The 17262-nt window shown below is 39.2% G+C and overlaps 1 protein-coding gene across 2 annotated transcripts in view; it reads left to right on the top strand.

Moving 5' to 3' along the window:
- The window catches only part of shank3a (SH3 and multiple ankyrin repeat domains 3a), a 171914-nt gene that overhangs the window by 80800 nt on the left and 73852 nt on the right, over positions 1 to 17262 (top strand). For both annotated transcript variants that reach the window (XM_071501331.1, XM_071501330.1), the window contains 4 exons: positions 6418 to 6526; positions 7101 to 7252; positions 7911 to 8078; positions 10655 to 10771. In XM_071501331.1, the coding sequence (XP_071357432.1) occupies positions 6418 to 6526; positions 7101 to 7252; positions 7911 to 8078; positions 10655 to 10771 (546 nt within the window). The remainder of the gene's footprint in view (positions 1 to 6417; positions 6527 to 7100; positions 7253 to 7910; positions 8079 to 10654; positions 10772 to 17262) is intronic.

The raw sequence follows: 17262 nt of genomic DNA, 5'->3' as shown, positions 1-17262 counted from the left end.
TAGGGCAGTGAAAGTGTCTGACACACATACATACTGCTGTATGGATCACACATGGATGCACATGAGCTATTGAACAGGACATTAAGGGTGCACACCTCCTTTCATGAAGCTTTGGCAAAAACACTTTGTAAAAGGAGGAGAAAGACCAAGAGAGAATAGCCATAGAAAACAGACAGTGAGTAAAAGAGAGATGGGGGACAGCAATGGAGGTGGGGCGAGTCGTGTTGTCTCTGCAATTTCTGGCCTCCTACCCAGGCTTTTATCAGGTAGTGGCAGATAATCCCCCTTTACTGCTGGAGGAGAAGAGAGCCTCCTCAGTGTACTGAACTAAAAGAAGAAGCCTTTATCCTCTTTGTCCTGGTAGCTGGAGAAGCTCTACCACTCATTTTCTGCCACTGATTGATGATCCTTTACAAGGTGCTACAGAAAATTCAGGACACATATCTAAATATACAAAAAAAAGAAGTGTGTTGAGGAGAGCAGATCCTGGGTTTGTCAGGTGTAATGTGATGACAACTCCCTTCAATTCTAAGCTCTATGTACTGGGTTTAAGAGTAATAAGGCAGCATCCAATATCCAGGATGGTTCTCCAGACCCTGGCTGCTAGTCAGCTACTAGGAGGGTTAGGGTTAAGTCAACATTAATATTCGTAGTTGGAGTGCCAATTCATTACATTGCAAATATCAGATTATTTTTATTAATAATCTGTCATTATCAAATTCTTTATCAGATACTTTCCTGGAAATTCTGTAATAGCAGAAAAATTTTGTTGCTATTTGTGAAAAGTATGCACAATGACAAAAGTCATGCTTATATCAAATCTTTAGCTGAAGAGAAATTTCTGGTCATATGGAGAGCAGGTGAGGAAACCTCGTGCTAAGCATCAAACTGAATCTGCAGACTATTTTCCTGGTTTAACAAGTTGGTAGATTCCCATAGATTCTAGAAGTTGATTATTGCTGCTGTGCTGCACTGGAATGAGAGACAAACATTCATTTCTTCCTTCCTCTTTCTCTCTTTTTTTCTTGTTTTTCTTACCTCTCTTTTTTCTTGATCCAGCACAGCAGGGTCGCCCCATCCTCATGACTGTAGTGCATGTAAAGAAGCTTCAGTGCTTTTTGGGGCCAATGCGAGCAGTGCTAATGAGCAAATCTGGGTACTTCATTGTGATTTGTGGCCTTTTCTATAAAACCCAATGATAAAGCCTGCAAACTCTGAGACTGCTATTACATAAAAGAGTCACAACCTCAGCAAGTTCAGCCTCAAGCTGATAAATCATTGCAGAGGGGAAAAGGACTCACTTGGAATAAGATGTCAACAGAAATAAGAGGGGAAAACACTAATCACATGACTCTGTTGACCAGTTGATTTTACTATCAAGTAGGAGTATTTGTTGGGTGTTAAGAAATGTTGTGTAAGAATTCTGAACAGCTTGGTGATGAGCTTGTGCACATTTCAGCAGTTTTGGTAAATGGTTTTGGCAGTGTGAACATACAATTTTCCTCTCCCTCAGTAGCATTTCTATTTCAGTAGTTTCACCAAAACATTTATGGCTAGGAATAAAATGTGAGATTCAAGTGGCAATTGAGGTCTATTGCAAGACTGAGGCTTTAATGATGAGCTACATGTTGTGACAACTGTTTCAAAGTGACAGAGGAGTATTAGCTGCCTGGCAGTTTCCTGCTGTGTTGGTAATCATTATTGAATGGCTACTGAAAGGAGATAGGAAGTGTCTGCTTCTTCATTGACCAAAATTAGTATAGAATGACTAAGAGCACATCTTTCCCTCTAAAGGAAAACAGGTGGTCTTTGCTGCTTCTTTCAGAACTGTTCAGAATTCAGGATGTGTGAGGAATTACATCTATAGCTTCTTTCAAGACTGTAAATATCTTTTTTTCTTTCTTTTATCTGGGATGAGCTTCTGTCAGAGTGGCCCTCAACACTTCTGGTTTGGTAATTTACTTTCTTGTTCTCCCTGTGTGCCAACATGTGCACATAAGCATGCACAGGTATCTAGCTATTTATGTGCACATGTGTGTATTGAGCAACACAGTACCACATCTGTCTTCTTTATTTAATTGGTTCCCCTGTCTCTGTCTCTTTGTGAGGTTTGCCCTTCTTCCATGGAGAGGACTGTGGTTCCTATGATGTAGATCCCAACAGAGTCATAAGGAAAACGTGTATTTGTGTGTGTGCTTGTATATGCAGTGGTATTTATGGAGGTAACTGCAACATATGTCCAAATAAGAAAAACTGTAATCATACTGTAGAGATGTAAGAATATATACATGGATGAGACACAGCCTAGTCAGATGAAGAAGAGTTTAAAACTCATTTTAAACTGACATTGTCAAACCTGACTGATCTGCTGGACCCTGCAAGACCCCTGAAAGTGTCTTGTGGTATCTGGCACCAAGATATTAGCAGCAGCTCCCTTAAGACCTGTAAGTTGCAATGTGGAGCTGCCACAGATCAGACTGGTTCCAGCGTATCCCCACCATCCTGTCATCGGTTTGTGGTTTGTCCCTCCTTGGAATGCTGTTGGTGTTCACCAGTGCTGACCAGGAGCACCCAACGAGTCTTGCCTTTTCAAAGATGTGCCGACCCCAGTCATCTGGCCATAATGATGTTGGCCTTGTCAAAGTTGCTTACGTCTTTACACGAAATTCTCTTTACTGCCAAATTCTCCTACATCCAATGCATGAATAGACAGTTCAATTATCAATTAATATGTTGCAGACCTAGACATGGGCCATTGTCACAAGATAAGCAGCATTATTTGTTTCATCTGTAAATGGTCATTATGTTTGGCTTGTCACTGTACATGCTGGATCTTCAAAGCTGGTAATAAAAAAATTATTTGTACTTCACAAAATTTGTGGCATCATGTATTGCGCATTCAGTGACCGTGCTTAAGCAATAATTTTGCTGTTATCTGAAAATAGTTACAGTATGGTTTCAGCAGTGCATTTTCTCAACATTGAGCTCAATAGCAGCTCCACAATCACGTTCCTATTAGTGTGATTTACTGGTGTCTCTGTGTTAGTGGACTATAACATCTTACAGGAGTTAATGTGGTGGTTATAGACACAGCCAGAGAAGCTAACATGGATACAACATTTTGCTCATTATTCACCTTGTAAAGTCTTTGTAGTATATCAAGTTTACACTTCACTGTCTAACAAAACAGTTGTGTTTGTGTTTTTCAAGAGGCTGAGTGAATAATCATTTTAGTTCAATACATCTAATTTCAGGATCTTTGCTATTTATTATAATGTTTATAATGTTGTGTATATATGGTATGATGCTGTGATGATATTACTGGTCCTGGTGATATTTTCCGCCATTGGAAATTAAGGATTTATGGAACATGATTTTATGATTTACTTTGTATGTGGTCCAGTTTATCATCCACTCCTCAGCTGTTGAGTAGTTTTTACAATAGTTGAGGTTTTATTTTTGCTGACACAGTGGTTTGTATGGGAGCAATCTTTTTACCTACCTACCTGTGTGCATGATGTTGCACCTAAGTTAGTTTTTTGCTTCACGCTATGTAATCTGTCATTATAAGATTTATGAGAAAACTAGAAAACAATGTAATTCCACATTCAGACTACTATAAATGTGCACTATGATAGCCCATGAGGGGCAGTAGCCACATTCATATGAATGAAACTTTGCAAATGAATGAATGGAATGGGAAAATGGGAAAATCATTGCCAGGCCCTGCTGCAAGTGCATGCACAAACTTGCATGATGAATGGGAGATAGACCTATCTAAGTGGTTGCTGCTAAAAGTAATAGGTAATCAGTGCACAGATGGTTGAAATAAAATGAACCACTCTCATCTCTGTGCTAGTTGAGGGCTTTTCTGCAATATTTTGCTCAAGCTGGGAGCAAGACGGGGAGATTTTAATTAAGTCAGGAAGAAAGAGAATTGCAGTATCTGGAGGAGGAGGCATAAAAGAGGTACAGGGATTAAAATTTTTTATATGATTTTTTTTGTTGCCACATGATAAAATGTGGACAATTTGGAAATGTTTTGGGGCTTGAAATGTCTTAACATATCTATTAAAACTTTCTGGAAATCAGTTCATGAAAAAGTAACTTTCACTTGTTTTGCTTCTATTTCTATTAGCATTCTATTAGCATGTTAACCAGCTAGCCCTGGCCCAGTCACACTGTCTTGTCTATGTTTGATAGCTAGTCACTGTCGCATCCAGTCTGGCCTGTAGCACTGCTGACAGGCCATAACCTCTTTTATTATAAACGCAACAATGGTAAGTAAATAGTTCTTGATGGTAATGTCGGCTCTGTAGCAATAGCAAAACCTACATTTTTACAGCAAATGATTGGCCTTGCAAAAATAACAGATTGTGTTCAGAGATGCCACCACTTCTGTGCAGAGCTTTGACTTTCAGGTCTGATGTTGGTCAGACTGATTTGTTTTCAGAACATTTAGTCAGTTGTCAGTACGTCATGGTGACTTTGAAAATAAATGCTGTTCTTTTTTTTGCATTTGTGTGCATTGTGTGTGTGTGTTTTACAGAGTGAGAGAGAGACAGTGAGAGAATATTAAGAGTTTATTAAGATCCTCACCAAAACAGATAAATCATTACAAAGCCTTTTTATCAGCCCTCTGTTCAACAGGCAATAAAACACACATCAGATCCAGCTGATTACTGGCAATCATCCCCAAGCCTCTTCAAGGCATTATCCTAGGCATTATGCAGGACACACAATCACACACACACATACACACATGTACACACACGTACACACAGACATACTCAAAAAAACACAACCTTAGTGCTCTTCCCACTTGTGTACATTGGCTGTCAGGGCTGTCTTTGTATCCTATCACCATAACAACTGCCTCACAGAACATCTGAAAAAAAGGAAAAACCCAAAGTGAATTTCTCTCACTCAGTCTGACTTGGAGATGGTGAGAGTAGCAGTCGGCAGCTCCTCGCAGCATGTCAGCATGGTTTTGAGTGAACAAGGAGCGGGCTTGTAGAGACAAACGGGCTGCAGATGACTTAGTCTGAAGAGAAAGAGGGTGTGTGATATGAAATTTGGAAGGTGTTGTAGAGTGTAACCTTTCAGAACGAGGGATATACAGTATATGATGCCACATATGGTGAGTGTTAAAATAGCTGCCGTATTCTGTTTTCATCCTTGCATGTGAGTGTATATATTTATTTGTATGAATTTTGGTTTGTTATATTTGAGCCTTGAGCAAAGTAATTAAGCTGTATAAGATACAATATGTGTATGTGTGTCTGGAGGCTTTTGCACATGTGGATGTTATATAATGACTGAGACTCAGAAACCTGGAGTGCAATAGTAATGAAAGTTCTCTGTGAAGCTCATTTGGGATACTGCAGATATGTGTAATTACATCGTAAAGATACATTTTAGGCCATCATCCATGTTTTCATTGATATTTCATGTTCAAAATTAAACTATAGTATAGTAAATTAGTTTTAATTATTTCTTTTTGTCTGTACAGTACATAGTCATTGATACGTTTTGGTCTATGATGTTATGTCTCACATAGTCTAAGATAGAATGTTGCTCTGAATCTTCAGGCTGTTGTAATCCGTTATGAAATGTTAGCGCTGGTACTTTGCTGATAGCTTCATTTTTCACTCTATACTCTCGGGCTTATACCTATCAGCAGAGGTGATGAATATTTTTAATCATAAGTCACAGAGGAAATTAAGTGGATTTGTATGTGTGTAAAGATGTGTGCTTGTTTTATGAAAATGGTTTTAAACAATCAATATTAGCTCTCAGACACTGCACAATATTATAACCATTAGAGTTGAACTCAAAATGTGACATTGGCCTCAGGTTCTCTCTTTTTTTTTTTCTTTTTTTTTTTCTTTTGGCTCTCTTCTTAAAAAGAAGAGGTGTTCATTTCAGTAGTCTTGCACTGCATGGTCCATGTTTATCAGCCCAGTGTTTACCACAATGCAACTCCCCAGTAGCATTGTAAACAGTGCAACCAAGTAAATGTATCTCGTCATTGATATTTTGCTTGGTGAACATTCTTTTTGTCTGTTCGTTGTGGCTTGGGTGAAAGTTTGAAACTTTTCACATACATGACAATAGCAAGGGGCCATAAAGCTGTATTTTCTGCACCTTACTACACATTTACTTAACAGCCTTTCTGTGTCTTTTTTTGGTCCATCCTATAATAGCTTATATATCTACTGCACATGGTCCATTTGCTTGGCATGACAGAACAGAACTAAAACCTTCAAACACAGAATGAGAGAGCAGACACTTTAGCTTTCATCTCTAAACTGCATTATTAAACATCACCATCCACATGAGTCTGACATCACCCAATCACAGCTGTCTCCTCTATTTACTTCCCCATCCCCCTGTTCCCTTGTCTCCCTCTATTAGGCAAACCTGAAGAAGTTTATGGAGTATGTGCAGCAGAGGAACATTGAAAAGGTCTCAAGGTTTTTGGAAAAAGGCCTGGACCCTAACTTCCATGATCCAGACACAGGAGGTGAGGAAACTATACTAAGAAGTATCCTATCCCTACCCTACTCTAGTTAATTTATTGTCTTTTCTCAACCTTCATTTGTCTTTTCTCTTGTGCTTCCTCTCTCTCTCTCTCTCTCTCTCTCTCTCTCTCTCTCTCTGTCTGTCTTCACAAAATGACCATGTATGGATTTTCTGAAATAAGCCCTCTGCATGATGGGTAAAGCTGGATTACTCTCTATGCTAATCTCCTCATGTTTATGCAAATGTTTGTCCAGCCATAAAAGAGATTTCCCTGTTGGGTGACCTGTAGTTTGACAGAGGAGCTGTGAAGCGAGGGAAACATGAGAATAGGTTGGTTTAACACATACAGGAAGCAGCCACTTAGGTGCACCGGAGGGTGACAATCATGACAGCCAAAGCAGTTATCCAAATGCAGAGTCACTGCAAATGTAAACCCACAGTTTTTATAACTAGGCAATTTTGTCATCAGATATTGACAGCTTCAATTGTGGGATGTTCATTTCTTAGAAGAATGCACAATAATGTCACTGGAAATACACTGATTTTTGATAGGGTTTGCTGCTTGGATTTTACAGAATGTCCTTTAACGCTGGCAGCACAGCTGGAGGGCTGTGCAGAGCTCATCAAGGTGCTGAAGAGTGGAGGGGCACATCTGGACTTCAGAACAAAAGATGGCATTACTGCCCTACACAAGGCTGTGCGCAGCAAGAACCATACAGCGCTTATAGTGAGTACACAACACACACAAACAATCATAGTAGAAATCTGACTCATCTCTTTTATTTCTTTTGCTACACCAATTGTCTGCTTGTAAACTTTCCCAGTGGTAAAGGAGAGTTTGCAGGCAGGCAATCTCTGGCAGAGGGTGCTTGAGCAATTGAGCACAGAGGGTGCTTGAGCAATTACTAAATATGTTAGGCCTAATATGCCCCCTTTGAATGAGCTGGCATACTCACTGAATGGCCTTGCATGTGTCTGGTTTGAGGAGGCTTGTAACCTAAATGAAAGGGTTTACATGAGTCATATAATTGATTTCATGCTGAGCCTGAACTGTTGAAATTAGTTATTTCCTCTCAGTCATTGTCCAAATATTCAATGTTGCTGGGCCATGTAACATTTTGTTGTTGCTGTTGGTATAGTGAGTCTACAAGAGGTTGTCTTACACTACAAGAATGCCCATAACACTTGTACCCCTCACTGAGTGATAACTTTGCTGAGGATTCTGGGTTTTTTCTTGACACACCATTTACATACGGTTAAGAACAGCTGTATAATGCAGCCCCATGTACCAGTGTCTTTAACCTTCACATTGTTTGGTGATGATACTTGCAACATAATGATAGATGGGACTGTATGAAGACCTAACCACCTTCTTTTCCCAACAGACATTGTTGGACTTGGGTGCATCACCTGACTATAAAGACAGTAGGGGGTTGACTCCACTCTACCACAGTTCGATGGTAGGAGGAGACCCCTACTGCTGTGAGCTGCTGCTGCATGATCATGCACAGGTCGGCTGTGTGGATGAGAATGGCTGGCAGGAGATACACCAGGTAATACACACTTACACACACAGATAATGAAGTGATGGGTTATGTGCAGAATACAAATGCAGGTGCGAGGTAAGTGGTGTCACCTGGTTTTCAGAGTTCCATAGGATGGCAGCAAGGACACCTCTACATTTACAGGCTCTCATACATGTGTTTCTTGACTTAAGGAAGTAGAGGCCTGCAGAAATGAGGAGTCACTAGGACCTCTAAGTGAATTGATACTGTTGCTGCAGCTGTATCTAAGTCAGTGCCTGGTAGTAAAAGCGGTGGTGTGTTAAATATAGAAATAATTTCTTGACTGACGAAGCGCAAACACAGGAAAATGTGTCCATTTTACACACATACAGCCTCAAGGCATGCCGAGCTCTGTAAACATAATGGAGGCTAGTGACTACATGCTTGTGACATAAAGACACTGGAGGTTCTTGTACAGTAAATCGAACCAAACAGGCAGCTGTGGGATTCACCCCCTCTGGTACTGGCACTGAATATAACTAAGTGCAGAGGGAAAGTTGAATAGCAGCGTGTTACTGTCATCAGAGTAAGGGAATCAAGCTGATCCTAAAGTTGAGTAAACATGTAATGCAAACATTTGTGACTCCTCTCTGGAGGAAGATTTCTATCATCACTGTCATTCCACTTTATCTGTTGCCACTGTAAATGTAAAAACTAATTTGAAGTGAGAGGTGGAAAGAGGCCCATGCCAGTCAACATTTGCCTCTCACACGTTACCACCAACTTCCTCCTTTATCTTTATGTTATTTTCTTTTATTCTTTCATAGTTACTCATGCACTGGTGTAGGTCATCTCAAGGTCAGCTGTTATTGTTACTGTGATGTAACTATGAACAAACAAACACACAAAGCTTTGCTCTTACAGTATGTGGCACATAAGAAGGATTTCTGTAGATTGAGGCTGTCTCGCTTGCGTCTGTGTCCTCTTGTTTCAAAGACTGATTCCATGATGTTGAGATCAGGACTGGGGGCCAGAACATCTGTTGCAGGACTTTCTGTGCTTTTTGTTGCTGAAGATAATTTTTATAACTCTGGCTGTATATTTGGGGTCACTGTCATGCTGCAGAATGAGTTTGGGACTGATCAGATGCTTCACAATCTTTGTGCGGGTCTTTGTCAGCTATCACTGTCTGCTGCACTTGACAGCATAATATCACCATCACTGTATCCTAGAATATTCTCTATTCTATATATCTCAGTGAGCGTTGTCCCTTTGACTCCCTCTCATATCAGCCATGGACAGCTTTGTCACATTGTTACAATGTATAAAATTTATATTTTGTAGTTGTGAAAATAATCTAAATAACAAATTGGTCCTCTAATATTATTACTGACACTAAATTTACCATTTTCTTCTTTGTTTTTCTTTTTTGCTTTTTTACATGTGCCCTTTTAGTGTATGGATAGAGTAAGAGGTTTAAAGGGAAGGATTGATAGTTCAACACTGAATCAGATAATGTTTCTTTGTTTGAAAATTTAACATAGTGAACAGTAATTCAATAGTCTTTAAGCCTACAGCATTTTTCCCAATTAATTTCTTTCATTTCCTCCTTCTTGTCTCTTGTTTTTTCTTTGTTCTTTCGAGCATTAGTATTCTAGTGGTATGTATTGTGTACGATAGGGACACACTGTGGAAGGTCTAATAACCGACAACAATCCCAGCATCATTTGTGCACTGTCTCACTGCTGTCACACACTCTTAGTGAGACAGAACACAGGACGTAGAGAACAATTGTTAGGGAGAGTTAGTGTGTTTCTTTGTCAATGACAGGACAAAACCAGAGAGTGAGAGGGAGAATAGAGAGTAGAGATAGATAGATGAAAACTTTATTGCTCCCAGTTATGTGAAACGAAGAAGCTGAAAAAAGGCATCACTCCTGCCAGAATAACTTTAACTCGCAGATTTACATTTAGCCTCAGGTACTGTATGATACAAACAAGGTTTTCCCTTGCTTTTATAGACTGTTAACAACATGAAAGAGGAGACTTTTACAAAGGAAGTAGCCCAAGGAAAAACACAAGAAAAAGGTCTTACCAGTTTACATACTGTATTGCTGTATTATTAGTCTGTAACATTCAGGTGGTCTGAATGTTACAGAGACTATTGTTTTGGCTGCTTTTTGAATTTGAGCATATTCAAGCTATTCCACTGTAATCACTGCTCCAACCACATTTTGTGACAAAAAAAAAAAAAAAAGAAAGAAAAGAAAAGATAAATGGCAAAGACTGCTTATGTACACAATTATACACAATTGTGTATATTGTGTCAGTTTTCACCCTTTCTTTGTAGCGCTTGGTCTTCTTACAAAAACACAGTGCGCTGTTGACTCATTTGGCGAAACTGCACATACCTTTTAGATTTTTTGTTTAAATTCAGCATGTGTGACCTTTGTCAGACATGACCTCATTTCTTGTTCCTCCTTAGTCCATTAAATGTGACTGTAAAATATGCTGTCCTGCTCATGTACATTCTTTTTTCAGAGACACTCTGTGATTGCTCCCTCTTGACTTTGTAAGAAAACAAGCATTCATTTTGTAAAAGAGTAAATGTGTGTGTCTTTTCAGGCCTGCCGCTATGGCCATGTGCAACACCTGGAACACCTGCTGTTCTATGGAGCTGACATGAGTGCCCAGAATGCATCTGGAAACACCGCCCTGCATGTGTGTGCTCTCTACAACCAGGTAACAGTTGTCGAAAAAAAATGTCTTACGGCATGCGTGCTTGAGCATTACATGATTTACATTTAGTGCTAATGTTCAGTGCCAACACAGGGGGTAGAGTCATATTTACGTAGCAGGGTGACAAGCTGCAGGTCGGGAGGTTAAATAGCTGTGTTGCATTTACCTTCTCAAACATCATCACTGAAGTTTTTCTGAAGAATCATAGTATAAAGGTACTGTTTGGAAAGTGCATTGGCGTGGTTGGCATGTCTGTATATTTGAACTGTAGCATTATGTGTGGGCATTATGTAAGTATGTGAGCTTTTTTCTGTTTGCTTGTCTTCCAAGAGTTGTAGGAGGCAGTCATTGTGCTGCAGCCTTGAACCTATTGTCTTGCTCAAGGACACTTATGCAATATAGAGACGTACTGTATAGGGTCTAATGATTTGCAGGATAGTCTTCACAATGTTTCACCTCTTTCTGTGTGTGTGCACATGTGCACACGTGTGTACTTGAGTGGCATTTTGAAACAGAGGTAAAGGAAACCTTAGGGTTTTATCCACTGTGTTTGTTGCCTGTTGTGATAATGGACTGAAGGGGGAGACTGAAAATAAGTGATCCAAGTGGGAGTGTGGCACTAAAATGGCCAAAGTTCAGGGTTATGTTTCCCATGTGCACATTAATGCACTTTGTGTGCCTCAATTTGGATGAAAGCAGCAAACTGTTTTTGGTACGGTTTGGTATTTTTGATGCTTTGTATTTAGAATGTGACTGATGCCTTAGAGACTGGGACTGTGTGCAGTACATTACAGGATCATTGTTGAGCTGCCCTCATAAAGAAGAATCATCAGATTCAATTCTTTGTACTACAGTGACAACCTCAACCTTATTCATGAGAGCTGAGGTTCTGTTTCTAAGAATTTTCTTGTTGCTCAGCATATCTAATAGGATGAGGATGGCAGTGTTCTATATTTTCTTTTTGTCAACAAATGCCATGAAAGGACAAAAACCAATGCTTTAGTCTACTCATACTTTCCCACTTCACTGCCCAGTCTGTGGCTCTCATACTGAAAATGTCTTTCTTAAAGAAAAAAGTGGTATATAGTTGTTTTTTTTGCAATCGGTGGAACTTTGGTAAGACATATGGGCACTAAAGAAAAAAATGAAAATAAAAACATAAAAACATAAAAAATATGAATCTAACAGGATTAAGCAGTGCTTTTTTGGGGGGATTATTTTCAACTGTGAATTAATACACGTATGGTGCACTGGAATATTTATCACAGCAGAAGGTTTTTCCATGGCAAAATAAACCACAGTGCCCATGTTCATGGTGATGAAAGTTACCCAGTACAACAGTGTGGATCATTGATGTTATCATCATTTTTGTTAAAAACATATTTATGACTAGCGTTACACTTTACAGGATAAGTTCTTGTCCAGTTTGGTCTTGTTTTGGGATTTGTGTGTGTGTATGGGATTTGTCCGTTTATATTAAAATCTGAATGAATGTGTTCTGTGTAAGAGGTCACTGGGAGATGAGGGCAGTGAAGAACCAACTTACACCTGGGAAAACCATAAGTGTTGTTGTTGTTGTAATGTAGGCCTATGTGCTGCATAACCCTATTTGGTTAGAGGCTGCTTGTAGAGAAACATGTAATTGGAAGAGGCTTTTCTGCTGCTTCATTGGGAAATAGAAAGTATTGCTCAGTTCATGAACAATAAATTAGCACTTTTTCTCCTCTCTCTTTTTCGCATACAAACAAGTGAAAAATGTGTACATGGATGTGTGTGTGCATGCATACACACACACATCCATGTACGTGTGTGTGTGTGTGTGTGTGTTGTAATTTTATCTGAGTATGTGCCTAACTCCAGTCATGAGGAATGACCTGCTTCAGCTGGATTGGAACACCACGGTCTCAGGAGTGAGAGAGGGTGTTTATATGTGTGTGTATGTGTGTGTGTGTGTGTGTGTGTGTGTGTGTGTGTGTGTGTGTGTGTGTGTCACATCAATACTTAATACAAGCTGTTTGTAACACATCCACGTGACTGTAGCCATTACATGTTCCACTTCTCAGTGGAACGTGGACGAGCAGTTGTGCGTCTGTGGAGCAAGAGGAGATATAATGAAAGACAGAATGGATCAGTAGTTTACAGTAAAATTTACAGTTGTAACTTTTTGAAAGTCAACACACTGGTAATGGACCTTGCTCAAGCTCTTGTGTGTGCTACCACTGCTGAGGACGGCTGTTATCCTGCCATTGGAAACTGAACACCATGTTGATTTCATTGATCCCAGAAACAGTGCATCTTAGCAGGGCTCCAGCAGGCTCGAAACAGGCCTGGCTTGGCTTATTATGTACAATCACAGAATTGAACAGGAAACGAGTAGTCCAGTTGTAAAGATCAATGGATTCACGTGGAGAGAGAAAAGAGAGAGTGTAAGAAAGACTGATAGCTAGATGAACTCTGGAGAGATTAGATGAATGACAAGATAACATAATCAGCAACAGAATAAGTTTGATCAAAGTCCCATTCCCAGGATCTGGCTGGCCATTAAAATTTACTTAGTGGGCTTCTATCTTGGCAGATGTGGCCAGCAGCAGTGAATGAAGGCAAGGCAGGGTTTTTTTTTGCCTGGCAGACAGATTCATGAGAGGTGGTTGAATGAAATACTGAGGAAGGATACAGTAAGTAATGGCAAGTGGGGACAACACTGATGAGTGAAAGCTGATTGGAATTATCACAGTTTTTCATGCCACAGTATTTGTAGTGTCTATACTCTTGTCATATACAGTAATGAGGAAGAATTCAGCTCTGACTTTGGGTTTTTGAGCGTTAAATTATGCATTGTCTGTGCTTTAGATGTTAGTCACAATCCAGTGTAAAAACAAGCTCTACATTCAGTGGAGGATGCCAAATCTGCTCTTTCAATTCTAATGAGGAATCCTCTAATGTATAAACATGGCTATGAGAGGAACGGTCACATTCTGTCATTACTGGGGCCAGTTCACTGTGTATTCCTATGTAGCTGAAGTAATCACATCTAGCAAATAGGTGCAGGCGATATGTTGAATATGCTCAATGTGTTGTGGCTTGTTCTAAGTGGGATGTAGTAAAGGACTATATTGCAAACATTGATTGTCACATAATTTTTTTAAGCCATCAGCATAAGACTAGCTTTTGCATTTAACTTTTTTTGCTATCTCCCTCTCACAGACACAAAAATAAAAAAATTGTGCATGACGTGTATATTATATTGTATTTATTAAAGGTTCTGTAAACAATCGTAAACAAACCCCCACCCACCCACCCACCCAGCCCCCCACTTCACATTCTCAGTTAGTGATAGTGACTACCAAACACAGAATAAAAAGTGCTACTGAATAATGCTGCCCTGTGGACACAAGACCCAACATAAAACAATGTAACCACACTAGCATTGCCGTCATATGCTCCACAACTACTGTAGGGATGAAACGCAATTTTGAAAAAAACATTCAGTGACCCCTCATATCCTATGGATGGGGGCATTGTCATCCTGTTTTTCTACTCATCTTTCAGGTTTTACCTTAAATTTGTCACCTGTCTGCAGTTCCAATAGAAAAGACCAAGCAGAGACTACTAGAATCATCATACTGGTTTGATTGCATACATCAAAGGGTATAATTGATCATCTATGAAGTGCTTTAGAGAAGATTTAAAAATAACGAGATACATATTGTGTGTGGCAATAGCCAATAATATTGCAATATTATTTATAGATCATATCATGCAGCCCTACTAGCAAATGACAGTGAGGACTCATAGAATGGTTTTCTTAATGAATTCCTATATGAATCCTTGGAGAGAAGAACAAGACAGATGGCCCACACTGTAATTGGCCTCCATGTGTGCATGGCTGTGTATACTCTGTGTCTGTGCAAATGAATATGGAAAGTCACTAAATAGCAAAAATTCAGCTGATGAAGTTCTCAAACCTTCATTCATTTGATTATTTAAAAAGGCATTATATATTTGCATCAACACAAGACAGGTTAACATACATAGAAATTTAGGTCTGCCACATGGACTCTGTATATCACTATTACAGCGCTAAATGTTTAATTGAAGTAACAAAGATTCCCCAACTCCAACCTTGGTGTATTCTCCATGATTCCTTTTTACACAACCACCCCCATTCAACGGATTTCTTTAATTTCATTTGCGCACTCACCAATCTGTCTTAATAAAACATACAAAGTCAGTTAGCTTCTCACATTTTGTTTTAAATTACTTTGACAATGTTGACGACTGAGAGTGTGTATTTGTCTGTTTTTATAGCTTTTACACACATGGCTGTGCATGAAACTGGAAAATGTATGGGTGATTGGCAATTAGCTAAGCTAATAGCCGTAGGCATTTATCTATATGGGTTTTTAGCTGTTTTAGACACTTAATGGTTGAATAGGCTGTTAGCAGCAAGGGCTAGTCATGCATTATTCACCATCCACCTGCTCCATTTACAAATACCCCCATGTCTTCACCATCTATGTTTACATGGGCTTTGCAGGTTTATGCAGGTTTTCTGTGTTCAAGTTGACATCATAGTCACTATACACCCTGCTCAGGTGAGAGCAGTGATACAGTGCTTACATAGCTGCCATCTATGTGTTTTGCGAACAGGGTGCTCTACTGCATTAGTGTCAGCTTTATATAGTAAAAAGTGCAAGGTCCGTCAGGTATATCCATCTTGATGAGTAAAACCCTATGGACATTATTAACTGAACCACATGTTCAGTCAATCTGTGCATATGTGTCCCTGAATGTGTGACTCAGTGGTGACAGGAGTCACTAGAGTCATTGTTGTGATTATAGAGCCAGGCTAGTCCTGTTAATTCTGCTCTCAGTGTTAAATTACATATCGACCCTCAGCCAGCCAGTACATGGACACATAACCCTCTCTCTCAATCTATGATTGGGCTTTTTTCTGCCAGAGGCACCTGTGCTCATTTACACATAAATGTATATGATGATATTCTGACACACAAGGGAGAGAAATGTGTGGTTATGAACTAATTAGGATGTCTGTTTTAGTTGTGTTGTGTTTCTTGCATCAACTACTTTCAGCCTGTTTTTATACACATATGCTGATTTTAGTTATAGCTTAGCTATTGCTTTACAGACAGAATCTACATTAATACCTTTTATAATAACAATTGTCTTAATACACTCACTTGCATGCTTTCAGGGCATGTTTGTGTCTCTTTGTAAGGACTGTCCATCTCTTTGTCTTTAATATGTTCTTTTTTCTGCCTTTTCTTTATCTTTACTGTAATTAAAAGATGTATCTCAATAGAAACCAGGGCCAGATAGTTTGAGCTAAAATTTTTATGGGGATATAAGTTGAAGCTTGGAGAGTAACAATGTATATCAGCATGTATTTTTAACCTCAAGGTTACCTCAATTGGAAGGTTACATTATTGGTAAGAGTTATACCTTACAGTGGTTGTGCTGCCAGAGTTGCAATGTCACAAGACTATTTTTGAAGTGCAGATGGTGTGTATGTAACTGTGCTTTCTGCGCCCTCCACTGCACTTTTTTTAAACCACTTCTTACCATAAAGATAGCAAAGATGTATATTTTGTGATTTTTAGAAGCACCCCATGGAACTGGCTTGTCACATATTCATATTCATTGCTGCTCATTTTCCCCAAGAGGGAGATGTTAGCTACCAGGTAACTTTTCTTTGCATGCGTCATTAGTGAACACATCAATTTGAATCAATAGCACAAATGTATGCATTTACCATGCATGTATTTGCTTGAATTATTTTGTATATTTGCACATAATTCTGCATCCTCATTTTGATAGTATCATGTAGGAGAATGGGAGTTATGTAAAAATTGATATTTTTCAAATTTCTTCACTGTAATTATAGCTGTGCAAACATAGCAGTCGCTTCAAGTACAACACTGCTGTTAAAACAGAGAAGAGTCCATGTTTGAATAAGGATATCCTTTCAGTGACTCATCTTGAAATATCAAATTAATCCCAGAAGCTGCATAGCACAGGGCTTTCTCAAGGGGCATCCATGTTCTTTTTACACTGCCACTGGAGCTTTATCTGTCGGAGTCATTCTCAAACAGACCTCATACTCCACATTTCTTTTGGAGGTGATCAAAGAGCTGGCTTGTAATACTGCCTCTGGCAAAAACTGTGGCACTGCTTAGCCTGCTAATTGTATTCCACTCCATATTTGACTTTTTAAAACCAAACAATGTCCGAATTGTATAATCATTCATTTTTGTTTCTTTTTTCTCATTCTAATTTTTGGTCTGTTAGTGAAGCTGCCATTAATAGCTGCAGTCATTAAGTAAGATGATTTGATGCTTGTGGTAGACTTTATCTGATGTGACCTTTAATATCCCATACTGATACAACATAGCTAAATTCAGTGGCATGATCCTTTGTAAACCACCCACCTCTAATAGAGAGACCAATTAGAACCTTGAAAATGGCACCCTCGG

The sequence above is a fragment of the Trachinotus anak genome, unplaced genomic scaffold (assembly GCF_046630095.1).
Source record: "Trachinotus anak isolate AG129_WGS33_773 ecotype Australia unplaced genomic scaffold, CSIRO_AGI_Tana_v1 ptg000002l, whole genome shotgun sequence".
NCBI lineage: Eukaryota > Metazoa > Chordata > Actinopteri > Carangiformes > Carangidae > Trachinotus > Trachinotus anak.
Note: the sequence above shows the minus strand (reverse complement) of the source record. Positions and strands in the feature narration are given on the sequence as shown.